Source organism: Malus domestica, chromosome 03 (assembly GCF_042453785.1).
Source record: "Malus domestica chromosome 03, GDT2T_hap1".
Lineage (NCBI taxonomy): Eukaryota > Viridiplantae > Streptophyta > Magnoliopsida > Rosales > Rosaceae > Malus > Malus domestica.
The window spans coordinates 29,609,019-29,636,223 of NC_091663.1; the positions used below are offsets into that span (position 1 = coordinate 29,609,019).

The 27,205-nt window shown below is 36.8% G+C and overlaps 5 protein-coding genes across 9 annotated transcripts; 4 read left to right on the forward strand and 1 right to left on the reverse strand.

Moving 5' to 3' along the window:
* Positions 1-3,752: 3,752 nt before the first annotated feature.
* Positions 3,753-10,190, reverse strand: LOC103430170 (ADP-ribosylation factor GTPase-activating protein AGD5). Of its 4 annotated transcripts, XR_011578832.1 has the most exons (12): positions 9,885-10,187; positions 8,994-9,052; positions 8,761-8,851; positions 8,233-8,287; positions 8,056-8,146; positions 7,695-7,929; positions 5,912-6,125; positions 5,612-5,784; positions 5,070-5,324; positions 4,926-4,990; positions 4,020-4,281; positions 3,753-3,861 (listed from the first exon to the last, which is right to left on the reverse strand). XR_011578832.1 is itself a non-coding variant. In XM_008368307.4 (11 exons), exons 1-11 carry the CDS (start codon positions 9,933-9,935, stop codon positions 4,122-4,124), a joined length of 1,437 nt encoding a protein of 478 aa, XP_008366529.1. In that variant the 5' UTR covers positions 9,936-10,190; the 3' UTR covers positions 3,753-4,121. The 4 variants fall into 4 exon arrangements, 3 of the variants coding, with proteins under 3 accessions (XP_008366529.1, XP_070674537.1, XP_070674536.1); XM_008368307.4 differs by having other exon boundaries at positions 3,753-4,281; positions 5,082-5,324; positions 9,885-10,190; XM_070818436.1 differs by having other exon boundaries at positions 3,753-4,281; positions 4,926-4,984; positions 5,082-5,324.
* Positions 10,191-13,876: 3,686 nt separating this feature from the next.
* Positions 13,877-15,132, forward strand: LOC103430154 (uncharacterized). The gene is made up of 2 exons (XM_008368290.4): positions 13,877-14,348; positions 14,826-15,132. Exons 1-2 carry the CDS (start codon positions 14,151-14,153, stop codon positions 14,880-14,882), a joined length of 255 nt encoding a protein of 84 aa, XP_008366512.1. The 5' UTR covers positions 13,877-14,150; the 3' UTR covers positions 14,883-15,132.
* A 975-nt stretch (positions 15,133-16,107) lies between these two features.
* LOC103430128 (uncharacterized) lies at positions 16,108-18,182 on the forward strand. The gene is made up of 2 exons (XM_008368262.4): positions 16,108-16,500; positions 17,474-18,182. Exons 1-2 carry the CDS (start codon positions 16,251-16,253, stop codon positions 17,860-17,862), a joined length of 639 nt encoding a protein of 212 aa, XP_008366484.1. The 5' UTR covers positions 16,108-16,250; the 3' UTR covers positions 17,863-18,182.
* Positions 18,183-19,370: 1,188 nt separating this feature from the next.
* Positions 19,371-21,624, forward strand: LOC103430138 (monodehydroascorbate reductase, seedling isozyme-like). 2 transcript variants are annotated; one of them, XM_008368279.4, is made up of 2 exons: positions 19,371-19,478; positions 19,663-21,624. In XM_008368279.4, exon 2 carries the CDS (start codon positions 19,739-19,741, stop codon positions 21,431-21,433), a length of 1,695 nt encoding a protein of 564 aa, XP_008366501.1. In that variant the 5' UTR covers positions 19,371-19,478; positions 19,663-19,738; the 3' UTR covers positions 21,434-21,624. The 2 variants fall into 2 exon arrangements, with proteins under 2 accessions (XP_008366501.1, XP_008366493.1); XM_008368271.4 differs by having other exon boundaries at positions 19,377-19,478; positions 19,722-21,624.
* Positions 21,625-24,133: 2,509 nt separating this feature from the next.
* LOC103430121 (uncharacterized) lies at positions 24,134-25,904 on the forward strand. Its single transcript, XM_008368256.4, has 2 exons — positions 24,134-24,467; positions 25,465-25,904. Exons 1-2 carry the CDS (start codon positions 24,314-24,316, stop codon positions 25,755-25,757), a joined length of 447 nt encoding a protein of 148 aa, XP_008366478.1. The 5' UTR covers positions 24,134-24,313; the 3' UTR covers positions 25,758-25,904.
* Positions 25,905-27,205: the final 1,301 nt, after the last annotated feature.

Here is a 27,205-nt window from a genome sequence, read left to right on the forward strand (position 1 = left end):
AACGTTAGATAAATCACATTGTACTATAGCAAGTTAATTAGCGGTGGATCTAATTAGCTTATAATAAAACATTAATTCATGTGCTAAGATGGCCGACCAACCAATAAGCACCAAGCTAGCTTAATTATAACACACCTGTTAGTCTGAATCTTCTTAGTCTTAATGTTCTTGTTCATTTTTGTTTTTTCATTTGGATGAAAAGTCCAAATAACGAATATAATCTTGAGATGCATGTTTTATCAATTAGATAGGCAATGTGTGTACGTAAAGAGCCTTAATTTGTCTGTGGTCAATATAGGCATGCATGTTTTCCTAACAGAAACTTGCAATGCAATAGTACGACGCAAAATATTTAGCCCTAGCTAGCAAGAGATTTTTCAATGTGTCAGGAACACAGTCTCGTACATTAAGTGTCATGTTACAAATGGTTAGATACTTCTAAAAAAAATCAAACTCACTTGTATTATGACACTTGACATACCGGATTGTGTTCTGGTATATTAAAAAATTTCTCCTAGCTAGCTAGCTATCTATTGCTACCGCAACTATACACAAGTCAGAGACAATAATCAAGTTGCTTTTTTGAAGTCGACATGCCCTGCATATTAAGGCTGCATCCATATATATCCAAGAAAAATGGTCATAAAAGTCAATTGGATGGTATCATCCAAGAGATTGTCGAGCATGCAAAAGTCGATGTGATTTATATCGGCAAACTTCGTTGAATGTAATGGAGGAGGACTTTACAAGATGTAGGACGGAGTCGACTATAATAAGATAAGAGCAAATCCCATTGCAAAATGATTTTGAATATCGCGTAAATGTCCTCAAGTCAAAATTGTTTGACAAGTTACGCTAATCGAATCAATACGTTAAATTATCTGGCAAGAGAACATTATTAATTCACAATATCAACACGTTAAATTATTTGGCAAGAAAACATTATTAATTCATATACATGCCATGATATGATTTCCCTTAAAACTACAAGTCTCCAAATGAACTTTAAATTAGCTAGAGTGAGAAGATATATAAGCGTATAAAGTTTGTTTATGCTAAACCTTTGTAGACCATCTTCATGTTTGTGGCTAGATGACACGTTGAAACGTGAACAAAGATTAGAAGGGAAGAAGGGGAGAGTTTGTGGCCCTTATTGGGTGGTTGTGCCCACCTAATAGGCCGAAACAACTACAGGGATTATATAAACACTATCAACTACATGGTAGGAGAATTTGAATTTCAATTTTGCATGCATAGCGACATTTCAACAATTTTGTCCGACTATAATTTAGTCTAATGACATTTTTTATTTTATTAGTAGAATCTTAAGTTTGAATCTCATCAACTATTGTTTCAAACTATTTATACTTTTGCAAGTATAATTTGTAGGCGGTTCATGCATAAGTTAGGATATGTTTATAATTTGCTTTTGGAAAGGACACAAAACTAAAATCACCTTTCATTGCTTTTGCCAAAAAAAAAAAAAAGTGCTTAGATACACATAATTACGCTTGCTTGAGAAGACCATATGCTATTTCATGAAGCACTAGAGTTTTTACTAAAAAAAATCAATATTCTTTCATTGAAAATACTTTTAACATAAACACTTATAGAGAAGAAATGATTTTTACACAAACAATCCCAATCAGTCCTTAAACTTGTCAAATTAAAATCATATACGCGAAACTTCCCGCCGATGCCATCAGTGGTCCTACACTGGGAGGGTGCTTTTCATGGTTTGCCCCATTCCTCAGCCCCACACCAGGCTCTCCTGGATCTTATACAAAGAGAAATGCCAAGTAAGGAGTCTCTCTCTCTAAGAGCGAGGTTATATGAATTTTTTGATACCTTATATTTTTAGTACAATTATTATGTTAACATAATATAATACCATGTCAAAAACATAAAATTATAAAAAATTCATAAAAAATCTCAATTTAAAAAAAAAAAGGTCTTTTTAACGCTCCTAAGCAGAAAGCAAAGTATATGGAGCGCATTTGCAAGTTACTTGGCTCATCACCGTAAGTGGGCACCTCAAAACCCATGCTTGCAGTCGACACGTGATGGTTTTGTATTGGTCGATTGTGGCCTAATAAAATTGGACTCCTGGTTGGTACAAGTGAGTGAAAGATGAAGAATATTCGGGAGGGTTTGGAGCTGTAGCTGATGGCCTTGTACTATTACCGTCTCAATCAATCTACATGTGTTCTCGTGCCACCGTCCACTTGTTGGGTAATTGACACGTGTTCGTCATCTACTGGTACTGTATTTCTGGTTGGTTATCCAGTTAGAACAACTACCACTACAATGTCGGAAAAGGATCCTCACAGGATTCATTTCCTGAAGATCTGAGAGATCATGTGATCATAACCGTTCATCCTACATTATACAGTTAGTTTTTGTTAAGTACTATTTATATTTAATTTAAAGTTTAAAATTTAAAATGATTACTGATCGTAAAATGTACGATGAATGATAATGATCACAGGATCATTCGGATTTCCAGGCGAGTATCCTTTTCCTACAAAGTCTAACAACCATTGCAGGGGACTTCGATTTGGGGTTTTTTCTAAGTCCAAAATTTTGTACCTAATTGTGGTAAGGAAATTTCAAGAAGGTACCCAAAGGAGTAAAGCTGTTGGCTCACTTGGCCAAGTACACAAAAGCTCTTCTGATTGGCAGGGAACAACACATGCTGCCATGTGAATTCTGAGCTCATTTTTTACCACAAATTTTATTGTCGTCTTATAATGTGTCGTGTGATGAAAGAGATAATATGCGGGTTAGTTTTGGTGGCATACAAGAATTTCTCTCTAAAAAGCCATCAAAGTATCTTGAAAAAGAGCCACGTTAGAAAATTTTCTAAGAGGCTGAATTTCATTGGGACATGATGAACTGGTTCTCAATTACTTGATACAAAACCACAAGAGAAAGAATTATGCTAAAGAATGAAGGGGCATTTATGATTACAAATTGTCCATGAATTATTGTGGTTCTCACTCATGAGAAAACTTTTAGTAGGGTAGCCTGATCACGTAACTGGTAAGGCCACTCTCACAAAAGAATTGGTTATATCCTGTAATTTGATTTCATTCAACCCAACTCTTGTTTGACCCAGTATGAAAGATGCCCTAATTAGGTAATTCTATTGAAGTTTCTCTCATTAGTGTACGAAAAAAGACTTCAAACTACCATCACCTATCATGATTCTCTCATAAAAGCGCTGGATCCTAATCAGGCTACCTATAGAAGTTTCTCTTTAGGGTAGGCGAGGGTTCAAACCACCATCTTATCCTGATTGCAGCAACCTGAAATGATAAGCATCATTTCATTGCTTGTAGCAAAACCAAGAGGATTTGGAATACAACATTTTCCTAGTGTGCTTATCCGAAAATTGTATGGTCGTGTAATTGACCGTAAAATAGTGGACTTCAAAAGGAACTTGCTGAGAGTTTGGTTAGAACTTGCTGGTGTTGGGGCAGTCATCCATCCTTGTCACCCAAAAAATAAACAAAAAAACAGAACACACTAATAACGAAATGGTGGTGCTAATCCATACCCCTTTTTATGTCTCACACCCTTTCAATTTTCGACCGTCGGATCGAATGAATTAAAAAATATCAACAGACAAAAATTAACAAGGATGGTGGGAGATAAAAACTGGTAGCGAAAAACGGTAGCATTGTTCTTGAGGTTCCTTTAGTTAAAAAAATATTCATCCAAAGAACACAATAAAACTCGAAAGGAAATAGTTTTGATCAATCTAAACCCATCTTATTACTCAAAATAGCCCTAATCATACAAATGATCACCCATAGAAAAGCTAAATAGTGGTACTGCCTCTACAAACAGTTTACAACCCCAGTACAGGAGGAAGGTCGTCGTACCCAGTGCACAAGGCTCCCGCTTTACGCAGGGTCTGGGAGAGGTGAATGTCGGCTAACCTTACCCCCATTTTATGGAGAGGCTGCTCCCAAGTCTCGAACCCGAGACCTACCGCTCATGGGCGAAGGCACTTGCCAGTACAGGAGGAACGACGGGAAAAAAAAGTATTATCTTTCTGTAATTCGACTGTTTTTGTATGGTATAACAAGGCCGGGATTGCCAACCCCAAACACTCTTCACGGTTTTGCGAACATCAATTGTGTTAAAGATGAGAAATCATAATCTTTTCCTGACTGTGCTGAAGTTGAAGATAATACGGGAGATGGTGATTGAGTCTTGTTCGCCCCATCGTTTGTCACGCCATTAACTGGGGTAACTTGAGCCATACTGTAAAAGCTGCAAAAGAGAAGCAGTAGTATGGTGATTTCAGTACATATAAAGACCTGGTAAAAGGTGCATTATTATGCTAATGAAGTAAAACTATAAGTAGCATTAGCATGAAATGATGGATATTTGATGCTTTACGTTCCCCTTTCTCCAGTGTAAGCTCGTCCATTTGGTATAATAATCTAAGCCAATGTGTTTTAAGGATAGTGTTTGCAGACACATACATCCGGTATATTATTCCCCACAAAAAAAGGTGTGGTCCTGGATTCATAACGGAAATTGGGAAAAACAATTCATGGTAAATCTTAAGGTTTTGAGCTCAATGTTCACATCGTGCTCGTATCTCTTCCTTTATCTGTAGGTGTTGGGTTTTGGAGGGTGGGGTTTGACATGGCAGTTAACGATTCACCACCAATTCAGTTAGAGAGGAGCCTATTGCATAACAGCAGCAATCAAGGTTGTGAAATATGAACCACAAGGACCAAGATGTATACTAATATGTCCAAGAGCTCAATTTGCTTAAAATCCTTTTCCATTTGATTAACCATTTCAAGGTATACAAAAACACGGCTCAATAGCAGCTTAGAAAATCCCATCACATTTGTGCCAACTCAAAATAGATGCTAAATATGGAACACAGATTTATGACATACCTAGATGCTGAATACGGAACAGAGGTCCCCAGTGGATGTGCCTGTCCCATGGTCTTTGTCTGACTCTGATTCAAAAGGAAATATACAAAATGAATATTTCACTCGATGTTGATCAATGAAATAACATTCATAATGAACCCTTACTATGGACTCCACCTGTGAAACATTCTGTAGAGCAGCCTGCCCATCTACAGGCATCACCAATCCAGGAAACTGGTAGCCAACGTTTGGCCAACTTTGGGAGGGTAAATTGCTTCCACTGGACACAGGTTGTTGAATAATACCAGGAAACTTTTGATCCGCGCCAGATTTAGCTGCCGCGGCCATGAGAAGAGACTGTTGCTGAGCCAGCATTGCTAGTTGCTGCTGATGCATAGAGAAGGGTGACACCATGTTCGACTGCAGATATTCAAATTGTTAAATAATATAATGTGCATTTACAAACCATGTTATGCAATGGAACAAGAAAACGATAATTCAATTCAGTAAAAAACAAAGTAATATTTTAAAAGACCATTTTAATAATAATTATGGCTTATTTTAATTAAATAAATCAAACTTGTATAATGGATTATAGAGCAAAAGCCAGAACATTTTTGTCCAACTAACAAAAACAATCCATTTATCAAACCAATGATATATTTTCCAAACAAAAATTCTGATTTGCATGATAATCCAGCACATACCTTCTCAAAAAGACTCATAATATCATTTTTTAAGTCTTTCTGGGGTTTCTCTGAAACGGGTGTTAATGAAGGTGCATCTTTAAATAGATCCTCAATTCCTGATGAAGATTGGACATTGTTCTCTGCTGCCTTTGATGGACCAGTTTTCTCAGCTGTCGATGCCTTTTCAGCAGCTGCAGATTAAAGACAACCATATCTCTTAACCCCGATACAATGGAAAAAGGCCAGAACCAAACTTATATAGGATGATCCCAGTACAGGAAAACGTATTAGAATGATGGGAGGGGAGTAAAGACATACACTGAAAACCAGCCCAATCATTATCCTCAGCTGATGCTGCATCCGACCCATTCTCACTTGGACCATCCACTGAAAGCATGTTGAAAAGGTCAGTAGCATAATCAACTTTTGGAGGGGCAGGCGGAGCAGTATCAATGGCTTGTTTTGTTGCTTCAGCTGGCGGAACTGCTGGTTCTATTTTCTGAACATCTTGTGGTCTTGAGACATGTACAACCTGTTAAAATTTGGATACAACATGAATCCAAGCTTTTAGGTCTACGACTCTTTACAAAATAAACAAGGTAACAAATACTAAGGAAACAACTATAAAAAATAGGAAATGAGCCAATAAAAGTAAACTTAAGTACACAAATTTTTTACAGGAAAAATATTGAGAGAGAAGAGGATTAATAAAGACAAAGTGGATCAATTGATACACTTAAATAGAAAAGGTGAAAGCAACAAGGAACCACACAAGAAGCAAATTAAAAATGACCATGTAAAACATTTCACCAAAGAGATAGCAGCCTCACAATCCAAGTTTAGAATGAAGAGAATGACATTTTCTTAATTCAGATGACACCGACGCTCAAACCAAGCGAAAAACATCTCAAAAATAAAGAATCACCAGAAGGAAAGAAACACCCAACTCATGTAGCTATCTGAAAAGGTTTATACTACATTCTCAACACAGCCCAATGAAGGAAAAGGTGGTTGATACTGTCAAGTGCTCTTTTGCACATAGTACACCATTGAAGGGAAAACAACCATAAGGCCTTTTTCTCTGGAGGTACTTTAGCCTTCCATAGTAATGGGATCAAAAGCGAGGACAGTGTGATAAGAAACTCTAGAGGAATAAATAAATAAATCTACAACAAAAGGTGCCTGACAACTCCAGGAGCCAAGCCATCCTGGCTATATTCTCGAAGGGGAAAAGGAAATGCTGCCAATCGAAAAGAAGAGTGGAAATCTTGACAATTTCCTGATCTCTCATATCCCCGAAGAAATTGAAGTTACACCACAAAAGATGAAACAGAGGAAACATCCAAACTAGCTATTAATGTATTATGAGACACGGGAAGCCAGTATGGTCACGGAAAAGTGATGCAGAAGGAGGAATCCTCATAGCAGAAATATTCGCAGAAATGAATCTTCTCCCTACTACCCAATATGAAACACAGGTTAGAAAATAACTCAATATGTCTCTCTATGACACCTACTTGAACCTCTAACTACCACTTTAGTGCCCCGCCAAAATCAACACTCTTGATTACTGAATGCCAAAGACGGTTCTATATTTATATGACACCATTGATACTTGATTTTAGCATGCTTTCTGCATGCCAGCAATGGTATGACGAATTGCCGATCTGTTATCTCCAACATACCCAATGTTTTTGTCCATTCTAGGACCGATTATCAAACATAAGTTAGTTCAACAATGCTTTTTCTTTTTAAGGAAGATGATTCCATGAAAAGCAGGGTAACATAGTAGCACACCTTCTTAAATGAAACTTTTCATTTTAGTTTCCCTATTTCCCTTTTATTTATTGCCATGTTTGTTGCTCTAACTTGTTATTAACTCTCTTATTGAGAATATTTTCTGCCAATCATATCTTTTCTGGTTTCTTAAAAAATATAGTTCATACAAAACAATTGGTAATTCGATATAAATATCATTAACACCGAGTTTGCCAACCCGAACCACAATTAATCTATGATAAGAAATCAATAAGGCACAACGACATGAAAACAAACAGAAAAAAACATAAGCTATCAGGGAAACACCATATTAATTAAATACCTGTTCAGGACCTTTCGGAGGAACAGGAAGACTAATTCTTGCAGCAGGAACACTTTCTTTTGTACGAGTTGTTTGAATTTTCTTCCTTTCCTCAACCATCTTTTCAGAATTTCCAACATAACCATGCCCACTTTTCTCTCCAGGTTGAGGCCAATGTAAGTTAGTCCTTTCTTCCCATACTTTAGGAGGTGGCTTTGTTTGTCCGTCCCTAGGAATCCATCTCTTATCTTCATACCTGAAGAGAATGCCAGAAGCAATTTTAAAGAGTTTACCTAAATCAATATAATAAAACCTGGCGAAAGACAGTAACTATATCTCGACAAATAGATACTAGTTGTAAGGGATACCGTCAGACACGCACTTTGCACGAATAAAATTTTCAATTCCAACTCTGTCATAGTTTGGAGGTAGTTCTGCTTCCCAGTAACTATTTGACTTCTCATTTCCCATTGCTGTATAAAATAAAACAAAATTTAAGAAAATCAACACCAATCAACAGAGAAACAAGCTAGAGGCCCAGGTCCCAGGACCAGCTTACATTGAATAAAAGCAACCTGCTCTGGAAGCCATGTGTCCAAAGTAGCAGACCGCACCTGCAGCAAAAGTAAATAACACTCAGACGAGCCCATTGCAACTGCAGTACATGGGTTGTTCTTGGATTTTATATCAAATCCTGTTAATTTAAAAGATTAGTTGTTTAATGTTCTACCCTCATGATATTAAATTATTGTTTATTAGAAATCTTGTTAACCAAGGGGATTTTATGGGTTTTTAAAGGTTTTTTGGAGCCTCTCCATGTAAATATATAGATAAGAATGAAAGGCATGAAAATACATGACAGTGCTGTTTGCCACCAATAGGGGGCAGTTTTTGAAATAGAATTTCAGGATATTTTTCAATAAACCAAGAGGTAATATTATGTGGATCCATCCGTTATTGTAATTTGCTGGACCTTAATGTTACTGTCAAAAAATTTTAAAGAAACACACCAAGAGAAATTTTAAACAGCCCTAACATTTAGTTCACCAAATTCTTGTACATGAGTCACATATAAGATGAAAATCACCTTGGATATGTGTACCCCAAGACTTCTGTGGATCCCAGAACACTGCATGCATACAAAAATACCTAAATTCACGCTAGCCCATCTTGGACCCCTGTAAAGAAATCAATTCATCATTCAAAACTCATAATGTGATTAAGAGGCATAGCTGTTAAGAGCTAAATCATTTTTCATTCTCTATGATTGGTTATTCACCATCATGATATGAAAATCATCTCTTTCGGATGCTTACGTACTTGGCTTTGCAGTCAGCGCATTCTCTATTCTCTGGCAATTTAAGAAGTCCTTCCAGTATCTGCACATGTTTAAAAAAAAATTATAAATAAATCAAACCACTGAATATAATAAAAAAAGGGACAAAGGCAATACAAGATACTGATTCAGGAACTTTGAAATTGAACGGTACTTAAAGTGTGCAAATCACATAAAGAAAGTGTAAATATTTAAAGAGATGTCAACGAATAGTAGCACAAATACAGCATCAGGTGAGTTAACACTCAGTAGGATCATATTCATAATGTTCCAAACTCAAAGCAGAAAATGATTTTGAAATCACACATAAACAGAAATGACATAGATGCTTCGAAAGGATCTTCTTCAAAACTAATTTCTCCAAGCTTCGAAATTTACATATTAACTAATAACCGCATACACGGATAATTATAGATAACTGTCGATGAAGATTTAGACTAAACACCGTTCGATCATCATATTACCGCCCATTTCGATAGTTCATCACTAAAACCAAATTTCATACACTTTGGAAGAAGAAAAAGTACAGCTATCGGCGAATCGAAACAAATTCAGATAAATCGAATCATGACCCAGAACTATAGATCAAATCCCATCAAACCAATCAAATCCAACACATCAAGAATTGCCTTTCATATCCACAAATCCAAATTGAAATGTACAAAACTAATTAAATCCAATCAAACTCCGGCCATGCACAAATTCCCAAACATTTTCCTGTCAATTTCTCGGCAACCAAACACAAAAACAAAAATCAAATCCCACAATCGACAGCGAAGAATCCGAAAGAATATGCACGGAAATGAACAAGATCGGGGACAAATTTCGAATTCTGAAAAATGTACATAAATTGGAAAGGGGGAAAAAGATGAGACCTTTCTGTGCTTGGCGTTGAGCTCCTTGGTGACGTTGGCCTTTTCGTTCATGGTGACGCGACCGTACAACAGCAAAACTAGCAGACGCGACGAAAGACGAAGAGAAAAAGCAGCAGCAGCTCCGCGGGCGGACGAAGGTCAAATTGGTCTTTTTGCGCTCTTTCTCCCTCCCCTTTCTCTCTCTGGATTATTATGCAACCACGAAAGAGAAACGAAAGAAAGAGACGAGAGAGATCGAAGCACAGTCGCTCTTGACTTTGTTTTTGTGCCTTTGCTATTATCTCCCTGCTTTTTTCACCTTTTCACATTTCTTTGTTTTTTTCCTTTTCTTTTTATACCCAAAATTACATTGTGACTAGAGGTGGGGGAGACATCAATCTGGACTAAATCGATCAAAATTGATTTTACACTATTGTAAATCGAATTGACAATGAAAAATGTCTGCCAAGTCAAGTAATGTTTTTAGAAATTAACTTGGCTTCTCAACAATGTCACGTTTCTGCACAGTTATCGTCAAATCAAGCGTCATCGTCACACTTTAACAGAGCCCCTGACGCTTAGGCTACGGAAGAATGAATCTGAAAGCACAACATAACTTTAGATATGGAAGTGAGACGAAAATAACTAAGGTCATCTCCAACCGAAGGCTGACCAGATGGCTCGTTTTAGCCATCTGGCCCTCCAAGATATTAATATTTTAATGAACAGTACATGGTCACATTTGCCTCCGTCTCCAACCGAGGGCCAAAGGGTCTAGGGCTCGTTTTAGCCCTGTCACAAAAAAATCGTCTCCAATCGAAGGTCAAACATAATTTATTATTTAAAAACTACAACTTAAATTCAAATCCAATGACTACATAACGTTGGCTAGCCGTTGGATTTGAATTTTTTTTTTGCTATAAATAGGGTGGATATTGGGCTATAATTCACACAACTTTGAATTCAATCTCTTTCAATTCAATCACTTTTAATTCAATCTTTTTCAATTCAAGTTTGCAATGAATTCCAACAAATTTTGTGAAATAGAAGTTATAGGAAAAAATGGAATTTAAAAAAAATATATGAAACAAATTTTGTAAAATAAAAGTTATAGAAAAAAAATGAAAAATAAAAGTTATAGGAAAAATTTTGTAAATAAAAAATAATAATAAAACTGTGTAAAAAAAAAAAATCAAATGCAACGGCTATCTGACGTCAGCTAGCTGTTGCATTTAAATTTTAACTTAAGCATTCATGTCGGTTATAACCGACATGATTAATGTTTTTTCTGGCCAGTTCTTTGGACCTTTCAGATTCTGTGGGGCCCTCTCAGATTCCACGAGCCATCTGGCTTAGCCCTCGGTTGGAGACGATTTTCGGACTATTTTCGGCCCTCTGGCCCTCTAGACCCTTCGGTTGGAGATGGCCTAAGGGTAGCAAAAATACGAATTTCACAATATTTGAGAGTAGTAAAATGAGAATTAATGGGCCAACATCATGCCACGTCATCAGTTAATAGAAAATCTAACAACTACACTAACTAAAGTATTAAAGTGGCAAAAAAAATCAGACTTTAGGTATAAAAGTAATACAAAGAAAAGTAATTGTAGTAAACTGCGATTTTGATAAAACTTGATAATAATACAGTGAAAACTATCCCTAAACTCTTGAATGATGAAATTAAAAGAAACAAAGAAAGACGCGTTGAAGAAGTTGAAGCAGAAGAGCCAAACCTATTGAATGAGAAGGAGGAAGTGAAATTGTTGGCAGACAAAAGAATTTGCAAATGTCAATTGTTATTTGGAAGTGGGGTTGGGGGGAGCAGGTTTTTTGAGTGTTGAAGGTCGTGAGTTGTAATGGGTGGTCACAAAAGGTGGAAGAATTATTTGGTGGGAATCTATCCATCCATCCCACTAATAAAATCAAGCTGACCATGTGACCGGATTCCTTCCGGTGTACAAGAATTAAAATATCCAATTCTATCTCTATTGACATGTCTTCATCATTGATTTTTATTTCAAATTTGTATGATTGGTTAGTTTGATATTTCAAGCTATTCACCTTTTAACTCTGATGTTGAGCCCAAAAGGTTTTTAAACCAAATTTAGGATTCGTTTGATATCTTACTAAACAATTTTCGTCATCTTTACAATATTTTTTTTAAAGATCAATTGTTAAGAATGATTTTTATTAATACTTTAAAACTTGTTTGGTATAAAATTTAAAATTATTTTTAAGTAAAATTATAAAGAAAAAGAAGGCAACCGAGGAGCTGAAGAAGGTAAGAGAGAGAAAGAAAAGAGATTTGATCAGAGAATTTGGTGTGAGAGTAAAGAGAGGAGGGAGATAAGATGGGAATAGATCAGAAGAGAGGACGAATAGAAGAGAGAATCGAGATTAGAAAGGAGAGATAGGATGGTGAGAAAAAAAAAAGAGATAAAATAGATTGAAGTGGTATATTTCTTCACTTGTAAGTTGTAAGTAGATCTTAGATTTGATTTTCACTAAGGGCGAAGTTAGAACCACATTATTATGGCAATCTCATCTTAAAACTTGAAACTTAAAAAACAGTTATTAATTGGTTTTGAGCTCAATTTATGCAAATAATCCTACCATAACTGTTATTATTTTGTAGTCCTTTATTTTCAAATTGTTGATTATTTTATTTTTTTGTTGAAAAAACGAGGCTAAAAATCCAAAACAAAATTATTGAATAATAAATTTAGCCAAGACATTCTAAATCGATCTTCACAAACTAAATTAACAGCAGAAATTACTAAAATACAAATTGCTAAACCTAGCATTTTGCTGATATTTACATACAGGTTTAGTTGATATTAACAAACGACAACGCATTTTGATCAATCAATAAAATCAAAGAAAAACTAATGAAAATATCTTCAAATCTTTGTATTTTAATAAAAAATTATTAACTAACTTTATTTAATGATAAGAGACAAAATAATAAATAAAAAAACATAAAAAACACCACATGGGCTGGTTCACATACACCCCACCCCACACCTCATTTCCACTATGTTTTCTCTCCATTGTCAGCTATCATTAAAACATTATTATTATTATTTTCTTAGAATAAGAGAAAGACTTCAAATTGAATTACATTTTCCTAGTTTTATTTTTGTGGTATTGTTTCCCAATAGTAGTCAAGATGATGAGATATTTTTTAAAGTGCCCGAAACACAGAGTGATACACCATATCTCTATATAAGTTGTGAGTTTCTTGTGTTAAAAAATAAAATTCCCACCACTTACATAATAACACGTGGTGTATAAAGTTAAGATTGTTGGTGGAGAAGAAGAGGAAGCCGCATATGGGCGAACAATAGAAGAAAATTAAGTAATTGATGTAGAAAGTTAAGAAATTGAAGAGATACATAGAAAATTTGATGAGCATCGAAGAAAATTAGAAGAAGAAAATGTGTTTGGAAAGTGAGAATGTGCCAAGAAAATTCAAGAAGAGGAGAGAGAAGAATATAGTATCGTTAAATTTTATAAACAGTGTAGTACCGTTAAATTTTCTAAACAGTGTACTACCGTTAAATTTCATAAACAGTGTAGTACATTTAAGTTTTCTAAACAGTGTCGTAAGTTTTCATAAACAGTGTAGTAAGTTTCATAAATAGTGTCGTAAGTTTTCATAAACAATGTAGTAAGTTTCATAAACAGTGTAGTAAGTTTCATAAACAGTGTCGTAAGTTTTCATAAACAATGTAGTAAGTTTCATAAACAGTGTCGTAAATTTCATAAAGAGTGTAGTACCTTTAAGTTTCATAAATAGTATAAAAAATTTCATAAACAGTTTGTGTGAGGACACGTGGCTGTGCACGTCAATTTTTTTTTAATATTAAAATTATGTATTTTTCATTAAAATTTAAGATTTTTTGTCATTTTTATTAAAATTTACATTTTTTTATTATTAAAACTTAAGAATTTTTAATTAAATAAAATTATATCATGATTTTTTATTTAAATAAACTTAACCCATACATTTTTCTTTCTCTTCCCCAACGCGAAAAAGTCTGTTATTGCGTCTTTGTTTTAGGGTTTTGGGTTTTCATCTCGTTGTCCTACATCTTTTCCGAATCGTCATCTTGTTTGCTTCCCAAGATAATCAGTGAAATACGTTTCTAATCTACAGGGCAAACGGTGAGAAATTGGGGGTTTTCAATTGAATTTTCAATTTTGTGGGTTCGCCCAATACCCCAGATTTGCTTTCCAAAGAATATCGATTTCGAGGGATTTCTTGAAAATTGATCCATCAAAGAAATGAGTACGCTTGATGTGACCATGGGAGATGGCGGCGGCGCCCAACCGGAATCTCGATGGAAGCAAATGGGGCATGGGGAGAAGGAGGCGTCCGTGCACGAAGAAATGAAGAGAATGCAGAAGTTGCCTGCAAACAGCACTTACGTCACTCACCGGTTGCGGGTTCTCAACAAAATTCTCCAGCTTTTGTCCATTCAGGTGCACAAGCATTGAATTTTCAGTACTATATATAGCATAATTTAGCTGTTAACTTTAGCCTGCTATCCAATGGGTGTATTGTTTAGGCCAATGAGAATCAACTAAACCGAACACCCACACGAAAAATTCATTTAGGGTCCGTTTGATAACCATTTCATTTCGAGTTTTCGGTTTTCATTTTTTGTATTAGAGATGGAGGGAAAAGTATGTGGGAGAAATGAGGAATGCAGAAGGACGAAGAAGATTAAATGAAAACAAAAACTTGAACGTCGTTTTGGTTTTTAGTTTTGATTTTGTGGGTCAAAAGATGAAAACTAAAACCGATATGGTTATCAAATGGGCCCTTACTCGACTACTTTTTTGGTTAATTACTAGTTTGCTTTGCTATGCAATATGGAATTTTGTGTTTTGTATATGATTCTGGTTAGAGTTAGAAGACAAATGAATTTGATATCATCTTGCTCCATTGTATGCCAGAGAACCGCATCACAAGAACAGGAGTTGGAGTTGCTTTTCGCCGGGCTGTCTATGTGAACTCAACCTTTCATGGTAGTGGTCAGGTCCAGTTTATGTTATATCTTGTGGGGTTAGATATTGTAATTACTTTTGCAGTGGAGTATATGTAACGACTAGGGTTACCTTATGTGCAGTGTTCTGTTCGAAGCTGGTTGACAAATAGTTTAACTGTTTGTTGTGTTTGATGCGTCTAGAATGATGTATACACTGTTAAATCATGACTTTTACTAGCTCCTTATGTATTAAAAGGTCCTTTTGTTTTAAACCATTCACTTGAATCTCATACGTTTCATAGATTTTTCAGGGAGCCTCACGTTCTTCCCAATGAGGGATAGGGGTAAACTCTGCATGAAATTAGAAATGTAATCACGGTCTTGATGTAAAGACTGCTTTAAAAAATTGTTTAGGTTGTTCCGGCAAATATAGGCATGACTTTACTGTTCGTTCTAGGCAGAAAACCCTTATTCAAACTAGCAACTTTGCGTAGGAGCACACCCTGTTCTGCCATTGTGCTTTGTCTGGGGACCTTCTTATGTTTGTTAGAAGACATCCTCGTATTACGACCGTCCTTGCCTTTTTGGATCGCTTAATACTGTGTCCATATATGCTTATACCATTTGCATTGTATATTTGTTCTCAACCTCATGCAGTATTTGTAGAGCAGTTTCTGTTGATCTTCTGATTTTGTTAATCAACTGCACTGCAGAATCTCAAATCATGAATATATTGTATCTGTGTTTATAAGAAGACATGAGTTCAGGTCTTTTCCGTCACACACTGAAGATTGTACGCTTTTGGCACGCTAATACTCTTGACATGGTGGAAGTGTATGATAGTGATACTGGAGATTATATCATCAGGTTGGCATTTCCATTTCCCTTTCTTTTGGAGTTAATTACTTGGAGCAATCTTTGGTTTCATATGGATGCAATTCTCAGAGAGCAGAATCGGCGCGATGAACTTTTGACCTCTTTTCTTGACGTCCCCGATTTTTGTAACATCATCGTCATTTTTTCTGTGTTTCTCATAATATTCATCTTGTTACTTTATCCGTTGAGACTATACGTCTTAAACCATGCTTTATTTTTGTTTGTTCGGGAAATTAAAGTAGAAGTGCCTCCCTACTTTGAATAAAGCAAGTGGCCAAAAAGTGCTTTTTGTAAAAGCAGCTTAATCTCTTAAGCTATTACATGCACGAATATACTGTAACCATGTCGTTTCATTATAATGAATCAAACAATTTATATTATTCGTATGAAACGTCGCAAATCTCAAAGTATAATAATGGCTTTAAAACCGAGTCCCAAACTTCCTTCCCCAAAAGTAAGAATTCTTAAAGCGACCGAGACGAAAAGGAAAGCCTGAAGCCTTGAGCTACAGAAAAAAATGGGGATTTCCGATTACATCTCCGGGACAACCGATTCGCTGAAACGGAACGCTCCGGGTCTAACGGCCGTCAAAAACTTGTGCTCCACAGCTTACGGTTACGGGTCGGGTGCCGTTACCCAAATCGACAACGCCGTCAGGGGTAACTTGAACCAGTATTTGGGGGACGCGGAAGGCCGGGCCAAGATCGTCCGGTTCAGCTCCAGCATCGCTAAACACACAGCGTTGGAGAGCCTCAAAACCGTCCCAGGTTTTGTTTCCTCGTCATTTTCAAATTTTTTATTGTTTTGGAAAATTGATTATGTCGAGTTCTTGGGTAAGTATCTGAATACTGCTATAGATATGTTAAAAAATTTATTTATTTTTTGGTCAAACAATAAACTATATTATTTGGATAGTTGAGATTGACATAACTCTTGAACTTTATTTTTTGAGTTTTAAAATCGATGGAAATGGTTACTTACATTGTTTATTGTCAATTATTTTGGTTATTCGTAAAAAATATGTGGTAAATTGATGTATGTTTGTCAAATCAACCCCGTCATTTGAGCTGGTGGTTTCTTCAGCCTAGAAGATAATTGTGAAGGATGACCAAAATGACTGGGCGTGGACAATCTCAGAATCACTTCTATCGATTTTAAATTTCAGGGAATTTCAGTGACCATTTTGGCTAAGCCTTAAAAAATTGGGGGAAAAATCCATAAAGAATTTGCTGAAATTTACTTGACCGGTTTTCCTTGCGCCAATGTAGTTATGCGAAACCCGAATTCTTGGAAATTTACATATTCGTGCCCTAGTTACTCTACATTGTTGATTTTTTAACACGCTCAGTGTTTATGTCGTCTTAAACACGATGGATGTGCCGTTACAGTCATGTAACATTCCTCCACGCTTGTAAGTGGGGAGGTTTTAGGTTTGACTCACTGGAATGTGCCGCTAAACTGCAGTCATGTAGCATTCCTCCCCACCCACTGGGTCATTAGCCATAATTCATTATTTTGGATAATTTTTCATGCACGAGTTGGTGCGAGTAACGGTTCACAAATCCGTTTTGTTTATGTCCTTACTTATATAGAGTTGTGCCGATATAAGTAAACTTTTGTTCAAACTTTCGGAAGTTTGGGTTTGATGAAGCTTCAGAACTCTGGTGTAACATGTTGATTTGGGTTTCTTGACTAGTCTAGCTGCAGTTGTTATCGACTAATTTGCAGTTGGATGTGTAGGTTACAAAATTGTTAAGAGATCAATCAGTGACTTAAATGAGACCGATGAACAAGAAGTGAATGGGAAGGCAATGCAGGCTGATCTACGCAGATTGAAGAAAGAACTCAGTGAATACAGGAAAGTACATGAGCTAGAAGTGGATGTGAAGGCATTGCAGACCGATATACTCAGATTGGAGAAAGAACTCAGCGAATACAGGAAATCACACAAGCAAGTTCAGCTAGATAAGCCAAGTGCGGATTTGAAGTTACCAAACACAGCCAACATTCATTCAGTTGCAAATTGGAAACCAGAAGACGTGATCGGAGTCTTTATGATGAAGGAGGTCATGGGCAGGAAATTCTTGGATGATCTAATGGCTTTTCGCGGGGGACCTACAAAGAAGTAGAAAAGTGTCAGGTACTAAGTGGAGCGATGATCGTTATCTGTCATGAATATTTGCCTTGTTTGAAGCTTTGTGAATAGGTTTGCATGCTCTGTGTGATGATTCCCTCTGTGTGCTTCTGCATTCGTTTTGTAACTTTTGTTTGGGGTCTCGCCCTTGACTTGAGATGTGGTCCATTGGATGTGGCGCATTCGAGATGATATGTGCTGCTAATGTACTAGTAAGAAAGCAGCCTTTTGCATTTTCAAATCCAGTGGCCTTGTCTTGTTTGTAAATTGAGGGCACTGTCAAGTACGTTCATAAATTGAAGCTAACTGGTTCTATATCGCTGTTTAACGGTTCTCGTAAACTCCTACCCCAATAGATGTTTAAAAACCCTACTTGACTCGAACCCCAGGGCTAGCCAATTGGTAAGGGAGGAGAGATTTTTCATTGTACTGGGAACACGACTCGATACACAAAGTTGCGTAATACAATTGGACATAAATTTTTTTTTTCTTCAAGTTTTCAACTGTTTGTGTTATTACACTTGGTGTACCGGGCTGTGTTTCTGGCACATTGAGAAAAATTTCTTGTGAGAGGAGTGGAGGTAAATGATTGATAAAAATAGGGAATTACTATTGGCACTTTAAAAATCTCAATTAGCACTCCAAACTTTCTATAATTAGAAAGAAAAATACACTTGTGAGGAGTGTAGAATGAGATTTTTGGAGTGCTAATAATAATTCCCTAAAAATATCATAAGTGTACCAAAGAAAGAAAAAATGTTCTACTTACAAAAGTAACAGGATTGATAAGTTTTGCATACGTATATAGTACAATTAATAATATGGAATGTGGGAGAGAATCTGCAAAATGAGGTCACAACTTTGTGTTTAAAGACTTAGTTGTTGATTTTGGATCCAAAATATTGTTATCTGAAAATTGGTCTAAAATTTCTGAAAAACTAGCATTTTATGATTACATCAGCAATAATCCGGCAAGGGGGGTTATTCAGAGTGGGCTCAATAGACAACCGGGATGGAATAGCTGTTTGGTGGTTAGGACATCCTAGTTTTAGAGATAAAGAGGGGCGCGAACTTTTTGTACGTTGTACGCCTACTTTGTTTGGAAACACTGCCCTCATATTACAATATTTTTGTAAATGAAAATAAACTTTTGTAATACAAGGTTCTTATAAACAGATCTTTCTCCTCACGTCCGAAAGAAAATGTAACCAAATCAATTCATTGCGGTTCGGTTTTTATAAACGTATTTGTAATACAAGGTTCAGTTTTTATAAACATATTTGTTCTTGCCGTTGTTTCAAGAAAAGGCCTAGCATCAGAAAGTGATTTTTTAAAAGCACTTTGAATCTCAGAAAGTGCTTATCCAAGATTATAACAGTGCCATTTCATCCGGTGCTTTGCTTCCCCAAGCACCAAAGCCAGCAGATACTTTGCTTCAGTAACACTCACTGTTTAAGTTTTCAGTTCTCTTATAAAGGGCTTAGCCTTTCAAGGCAATCCTTTGCACATGTAAGTTACTTTTAATTGTCACTGGTTTTCGTTTTCTTTTCATAGAGGGCGCGGCATTTAGCGGAAGAAAGATTTTGGTGTTTTGGCAGTCAGTGAAGCCAGGTACACAATCTTTTTTTTTTTTTCTGAAAATTATCTAATAGTTTCTTTTATGTTACAAATTTTTGTATATGTTAGGAAATATTTAACCACAGTAGTTTCATCGAATTGCTTGTTGAAAAATATGTGGATCGAGACACCGTATATTCAGAGTAAAATTATCTTGCATTGTTCTGGTGATGTGTAGGAAAAGGCTTTGTTGGGAAAAGGCTTTGTTGTTGTTGTTGTTGTTCTGGTGATGTGTAGGAAGTAAAAATTCAGCTATGGGAATTCTGACGCGGATTTGTGAACGAATAATGTTCATATGGTATCTGATTAGGCGATGGATTAAGTATCAACAAAACTTTGAAGTTATTAATATGAACACTCTCAGAAGAATGTTGGAAGAGCTAATTAGCCAAACTGAATGTATAGTCGAAAAATTAGATGCCGAGCCTCTTGTTCCAGTTATACAACAAAGAGATGAAGTCTATGATTGGTTAGAGAACGCGGAAAGGATCAAAACTCAAATACTAACTATCGAAAAGCTCGGTGAAAGGAAATTTATCTCGCGTGTACATCTTGCAAAGCTCGTTGATGAAAAAATCGGAGAAGTTGAGGAGTTGCTGAAAAAGGGTTGTCTCTATAATGAGATTTGCACTAAGAAATCGTTTAAGTACGTGATTATCGGTGGTGGAGTTGCAGCTGGATACGCAGCAAGGGAGTTTGTCAAGCAAGGGCTCAAACCGGGTGAGTTAGCGATCATATCCAAAGAAGCCGTGGCACCTTATGAACGACCGGCACTTAGTAAGGCCTACCTGCTTCCTGAGGGAGCTGCAAGGCTTCCGGGGTTCCATGTCTGTGTCGGAAGTGGAGGTGAGAAGCTGCTTCCGGAGTGGTATGCGGAGAAAGGTATTGAGTTACTTCTCAGCACAGAAATAGTCGAAGCGGACCTTCATTCAAAGATCCTCACTAGTGAAACTGGGGGAATGTTTGAATTCGAAACTTTGATCATTGCAACTGGTTCCAGAGTTCTAAGGCTGACAGAATTCGGCGTGCAAGGAGCTGATGCGAAAAACATTTTCTACTTGAGGGAAATCAGTGACGCTGATAAACTTGTAGAGGCAATTAAAGCCAAGAAAAACGGAAAGGTAGTGATTATTGGAGGAGGATACATTGGTCTTGAAGTCGGAGCTGCTATGAGAATCAACAAATTTGATGTCACCATGGTGTCTCGGGATCCATGGTGCATGCCTCGGCTTTTCACTAAAGAGATAGCCGCTTTCTACGAGGGTTACTACGCCAATAAAGGAGTTAAAATTATCAAGGGCACCCCTGCAGTAAGCTTGGATGCTGACACAAACGGAGACGTAAAGGCAGTGAAACTCAAGGATGGCAGGGTGCTGCAAGCTGATATTGTTGTTGTTGGTGTCGGCGCAAAGCCTCTCACTGATTTGTTCAAAGGCCAAGTTGATGAAGAGAATGATGGGATCCGAACTGATGGAATGTTCGAAACAGATGTCCCTTATGTGTACGCCGTGGGGGACGTTGCTACTTTCCCTATGAAATTGTACAACGACATGAGAAGAGTCGAGCATGTCGACCACGCCAGAAAATCAGCTGAGCATGCTGTGAGAGCTATCAGGGCAAGTGAGGAAGGGAAGTGCATTGACGAGTACGACTATGTTCCGTACTTCTACTCGCGTGCCTTCAATCTTTCTTGGACATTTTACGGAGACAATGTGGGTGATCCGTTGCTGTTTGGAGACCGCGATCCGACGTCAAGAAAACCGAAGTTTGGAGCAGCATGGATCAAGGATGGGAGGATTGTGGGAACGTTTTTGGAGGGAGGGACAGATGAAGAAAACAAGGCTATTGCCAGAGTTGCAAGGGCACAACCTTCAGCTGTGCATTTGGATACGCTGGAAAGGGAGGGCTCTACCCTTGATATTTCCATGTTAACAAATTCCCACTTATAATTTGGGAAGTGAGTTTAATTGGTTACTGGAACTCTATATATTTATGTAATACCCTGTATAAAATTAAAAGATCGGTAATGTGTGTGCGTCCTGGATTTTATTTTTTTTTTCTTTTCATTTTCTTCACATTTCATTCTCTGTACATATTCCATGGATTGATTGAAAAAAAACAAAGTGATTTCATAATTTCATTGCTCTTTTTGTTGCTATTTACTAAAGTATGTGGCTTAAACCTAATATTTTTGTTATTGATAATGCGTGTGACCTAATAGATTGACGAGAAATGCTTTATCCACACTTAGCTACGCATTTTGCCACATCTCAACTAATAACACATTATCAGGTGTGTTATACTAAAGATTAACAATCTACGTAGCGTGCAAAAGCTGTTAATTTGGGTCCTAATTATGTTCTTTGTGAACTCAGATGTGTGAGTGTGTCAACATGCGACCAAAAGGCCAGTTGTATATTTTGATTTGTAGAGTATGGCGTGAACTTTGGTTGGAACAACATTAATAACGTAAAATAATAAGAATTTTTTTTAACAAACGATATTATCTACATTAAAAGAAATGATAGGTTTAGCCTCATAATATACTAGAAATAATGTTATGTACATCAAATTTGTGCATCAGATTATGTGGCATCAATCAAATTTGTACTTTAATTCAAGTTGAGATTTGATTAATAATTGTAGTAAAAAATATTTGGTGTCCATATAATTTAGTATACAAATTTAGCGTAGGTAGCACCAAATCCAAATAATAAATATCAAATAACATTTAAGGACGGGGAGATATTATTTTGGACAAAAAAAATAGTTGAATTCTTGGTAAACTTGAACATCCTTCATTTATTTGTAAATATAATAACACAGAAGTGCAGCATAAAGCTTTAGAAGCAAAAAGAACAACAGATCAAGTTTTAAAGACCTTGAGAGAAGAAAGAGAGTTTATAAGAAACCAGTTAGTCGTAACTCTAGATAAAGGTAGACTGTAGTTTATGATAGATTATCTTAATTTAGAAATTAGTGAACCTAAAAAAGAAAAAATAACTTTATACCAAAATAGTTTAGTGACTAGGTTTGCTTGCTCTGTGTGATGATTCCCTCTGTGTGCTTCTGCATCCGTTTTGTAACTTTTGTTTGGGGTCTCGCCCTAGATTTGAGATGTGGTGCATTCGAGATGATATGTGCTGCTAACGTACTAGTAAGAAGGCAGCCTTTTGCATTTTCAAATCCAGTGGCCTTGTCTTGTTTGTAAATTGAGGGCACTGTCAATTACGTTCATAAATTGAAGCTAACTGGTTCTATATCGCTGTTTAACGGTTCTCGTAAACTCCTACCCTAATAGATGTTTAAAAGCCCACTTGACTCGAACCCCAGGGCTAGCCAATTGGTAAGGGAGGAGCGATTTTCATTGTGCCGGGAACATGACTCTATACACAAAGTTGCGTAATACAATTGGGCAGAAATTTTTTTCTTCTTCAAGTTTTCAACCGTTTGTGTTGTTACACTTGGTGTACCGGGCTGTGTTTCTGGCACACTGAAAAATTTCTTGTGAGAGAGGAGTGGAGGTAAATGATTGATAAAAATAGGGAATTACTATTGGCACTCCAAAAATCTCAATTAGCACTCCAAACTTTCTATAATTAGAAAGAAAAATACACTTGTGAGGAGTGTAGAATGAGATTTTTGGAGTGCTAATTCCCTAAAAATATCATAAGTGTACCAAAGAAAGAAAAAATGTTCTACTTCTTACAAAAGTAACAGGATTGATAAGTTTTGCATACGTATATAGTACAATTAATAATATGGAATGTAAGAGAGAATCTGCAAAATGAGGTCACAACTTTGTGTTTAAAGACTTGGTTGTTGATTTTGGATCCAAAATATTGTTATCTGAAAATTGGTCTAAAATTTCTTAAAAACTGGTATTTTATGATTACATCGGCAATAATCCGGCAAGGGGGGTTATTCAGAGTGGGCTCAATAGACAACCAAGATGGAATAGCTGTTTGGTGGTTAGGACATCTTATTTTTAGAGATAAAGAGGGGTGCAAACTTTTTATACGTTGTACGCCTACTTTGTTTGGAAACACTGCCCTCATATTACAATATTTTTGTTAATGAAAATAAACTTTTGTTAATGGTTCAATAGATCTTTCTCCTCACGTCCAAAAGAAAATGTAACCAAATCAATTCATTGCAGTTCGGTTTTTATAAACGTATTTGTAATACAAGGTTCAGTTTTTATAAACATATTTGTTCTTGCCGTTGTTTCAAGAAAAGGCCTAGCATCAGAAATTGATTTTTTAAAAGGAAAACTAATGAAAAGTGTTTGAAAAGTTTGAGTTTTAATGATAAGGACAAAATAAAAGGTAAAGTGAATAGTAACAAGATTGACTTTTTAGTGTAAAAATATGGTTTTTCGTTAAAATGAACAGTACCGGATGATTTTCGTTAAAGTTCCCTTTTTTAAAAGCACTTCGAATCTCAGAAAGTGCTTATCCAAGATTATAACAGTGCCATTTCATCCGGTGCTTTGCTTCCCCACAAATAGTTGAATTCTTGGTAAACTTGTACGTAGGGGGTGAATTTTCAATTTTAATAGTTCGAGGGAACTTGGCCAAAATAATAATTTAGAGGATACTTTGAAATGGGTAGAAAGTTAAAGGGCTAATCAGAAAAATACCAAAAGTAAAATAAAATAAAAAGAAAAGATAAAATGCCCTCTTTAGTCTTCTTCCTACGGCGTTAGTTTCAGCTGACAATACTGAAACATAGGTTTTCCGAGAGCTCCATCAATCCGAAACGCATCCGATATATCGTCCATCACAGAAGCGTATCGGGTACCAAACGACACGTCGCTCGCTGCCGAAATGGCCGCCCTTAGAACTGAGAGACCCTCCTCTAAGCTGGAAGCGCACAAATCCAACCCCAACCGCCGAGAAAAAATTGGCGGCGGGCTTCTGAGCAACATCGCCAAATTCGCCATCGACTCCACCATCAACTACTCTTTCAAGGCCTTCCCTGGTTAGCTTTTCATCTGTCTCATAAATTTTGGGTTTTTTATTGCTTTAATGTAATCTACAATCCGGGTTAATTAACTTTGTTAATTATTTCAAAAGTACTGAGATTTTACAAGAACAGATGGTTCTTGTTAAACCCTAGAATCGGTCGATTCAGTTTCTTGTTTGAAATGACTGATACCCATGTCATTAAATTATAACTGCAGTTGCGGAAATGCATAAATTTTGAATCTTTATTAAATTTTAATTTGTGGGTTCTTTGAAAAATTCAATGAAAAGTTTGGAAAATTCAGAGAGGGTCGGATTGTTGTTTGGGTGTTGAATGCTGTGTGCAGTAATTTGACATATGGAAACAGCAGTCTAATAACTGAACATGAGTTCCTGTGGATGTAAAATCAGGGAAGCTTTGGATGACAAAAACCACAAACGAAATGGTTATCAAACGGGCTGCAATGTAAATACTGTGTACCTTGGTTCCACTAGTCAGTGATTGGACTTGATGTGCGAAACAATGTGAACAATCGAAAATTGAGGGATATGAAAATGCAGACTTGATAGCGATTTTAGGGAGCTAGGGAGGCTTATAGTTTTGTATAACTGTTGGTATCGGAGATTTTATTTGGAAGAGGATGTAAGGGCAATGATGGATTCGGTTTACAGGTTCAGCCTGTACTGCATTGCATCCCATTCCTTGCCTGCAAGGATGCACTGATGCTTTCTGTTAACTGCTATATCTGTTTTCCGTTCAGATTAGTTCTGAGCTATTGTACTTAACTACTATATCTGATGTGAGATAATATAAACAACAACAACAACAACAAAGCCTTTTCCCACTAGTGGGTGAGATAATATATGTTGATGAAAAACAGTTGTATCTTTATAGAACTGGTTCTTTGTGTTTATACTTCCATGTTTTCAGCTTGGCTAACGTTGTGGACGCATTCATCATTGTTTCTTTCTCCCTCTTTTCATTTCGTTTTCTGCCATTTTGATTGCTGCAGGTAGGAAGCAAGCGCATCAGATTGTGCGGGAAGGATTAAAGGACCATCCACCCCTTTCAGCATCACTTGACGACAAGAAGAAACCGGAAGATCTTAAGTTAGTGATGGAGGAAATGCACGCGAAAATGGAGCAGATGCAAGAAGACACGAATATTGTAAAGCAGCAACATAAGACATCAGCAGAGCATGTCGAAGGATCCGGGCATCCAAAGAAGATGGCGGATGAAGGTGTTCAGGGTTCGGATCTTCTGCAGAACAAGAAGAAAAAGATCTTCATTCGTTCGCGTCTTTAGAACGTGGTTTGGTGTTAATGATCACAACAGAAAGTAAACAATGTAAGAACTATAAAGTAAAACTAATTGTAAATAAAATAATGTGGATGTATTGCAAATAAATGAGGTTCAGAGTGAGTATAGCATTACTCAAATTATAGTGCAAAATTTTCGCCCAAAAAGGGGGACGCTAGAGTGACGGTGAATTGGAGCTCCTCTCTTTCAATTTGGTTCTAAGCCCTTCCATTCAAATGGACTGCGGTGGATTTTGGAAAAGCTGAATTATGCGGTCCACTATTGTACTTGTTTTGGCTGTGTTGTGCAGATCGTCATAGACCTGGGAAGGTGAACTTTTGGGAGGACCCAATGCACCCATCTAAATGGAAGGAAGAACAGGTGAGTTTTATATGAAGGTTTTGCTTGTTCGCTGTTGAGACTATCGATTACTTGTTTACTTGAGAAGTGTCGTGTTTTCGCACCATCATTCTTGCGGTGTCATGCTACATTCTCTAGCCTCGAAAATTCCATGTTTTGTCAATAAAAAAGTTGCACCTCCGGGGTGAAATAGAAATCTCGAAACAGCTCTCAGTCGCGTTGTGATGTTGAGGAACAAATTACTGGTGCTATGCACCATGCAGCGGTCTCAGATTCCACTCTAGGTGGATACGTTGGGGGATGTCGTCAAGTTGTCCGTTGAACTACCCGGTAAAAGGACACAAAATGGTCTGGTTCATACGAAAATAACTTTGGATTGCTCACAATAGCGTTGCCCGCGAGCGCGAACATATTGTTCATGATAGTCAAGACTCTTAACATCTTACGCCTTTGCTTCACTCGGCATTTTTTTCCCTTACAGTTTCTGCTCGTCTCTTTAGCTGGATTAAGTGCTTTCTCATACTCTATTACATGGCTGTATCTGGTATTTAGTGTCTTGGGGCCGCATCTGAACCGTCAATTCTTAACTCTATTCGGTGTTGAGAACTTGGCCACGTAAAATGATTCGCGTTGTATGAGTTGGGCGGATTGTTTATGTATGCTATCTATGCAGTGTATTGATGTTCTTTTCATCCGCTAGCAGTGTTTTCATTTGTTCACCTTCACGGAACAAGGCATTTGATTAGTTGTAGCTCTTGTTGGATGACTTGCATGTTTCTGAAACTTTGAAATAAGTTTGCAAAGAGTTGAAGTACGAAACGGAAGTTTTTCCCTATCTGCTTCCTTTGCTTGCAGAGAGTTGAAGAACGGCCACGCTAGCTTTTGGGGGACCTGAACATTTTACAATGAGGATGCACTTTTTTATGTTACAAGACATCGTAGTTTTCAGGCAGTTTCTGTTGTACATGCAACTTTGTAAGTACATGGAGCCCTTTCACCTTATCAAATGTTGGTTATAGCGGATGTGTTCCTTCCCACGCACCCAGGTATAAATGCTCCTCTACATTTTAGATTAGTTTAAACCAGAATATCGC

Coding starts and splice junctions, on each gene's coding strand:
- LOC103430170 (XM_070818435.1), bottom strand. CDS start 9,935: ATGAACGAAAAGGCCAACGTCACCAAGGAGCTCAACGCCAAGCACAGA. Junction 8,852..8,993: donor TGCGCTGACTGCAAAGCCAA/GTACGTAAGCAT, acceptor ATTTCTTTACAG/GGGTCCAAGATGGGCTAGCG. Junction 5,785..5,911: donor TGATTGGGCTGGTTTTCAGT/GTATGTCTTTAC, acceptor TTTAATCTGCAG/CTGCTGAAAAGGCATCGACA.
- LOC103430154 (XM_008368290.4), top strand. CDS start 14,151: ATGAGTACGCTTGATGTGACCATGGGAGATGGCGGCGGCGCCCAACCG. Junction 14,349..14,825: donor TCCAGCTTTTGTCCATTCAG/GTGCACAAGCAT, acceptor ATTGTATGCCAG/AGAACCGCATCACAAGAACA.
- LOC103430128 (XM_008368262.4), top strand. CDS start 16,251: ATGGGGATTTCCGATTACATCTCCGGGACAACCGATTCGCTGAAACGG. Junction 16,501..17,473: donor GAGCCTCAAAACCGTCCCAG/GTTTTGTTTCCT, acceptor TTGGATGTGTAG/GTTACAAAATTGTTAAGAGA.
- LOC103430138 (XM_008368279.4), top strand. CDS start 19,739: ATGGGAATTCTGACGCGGATTTGTGAACGAATAATGTTCATATGGTAT.
- LOC103430121 (XM_008368256.4), top strand. CDS start 24,314: ATGGCCGCCCTTAGAACTGAGAGACCCTCCTCTAAGCTGGAAGCGCAC. Junction 24,468..25,464: donor CTCTTTCAAGGCCTTCCCTG/GTTAGCTTTTCA, acceptor TGATTGCTGCAG/GTAGGAAGCAAGCGCATCAG.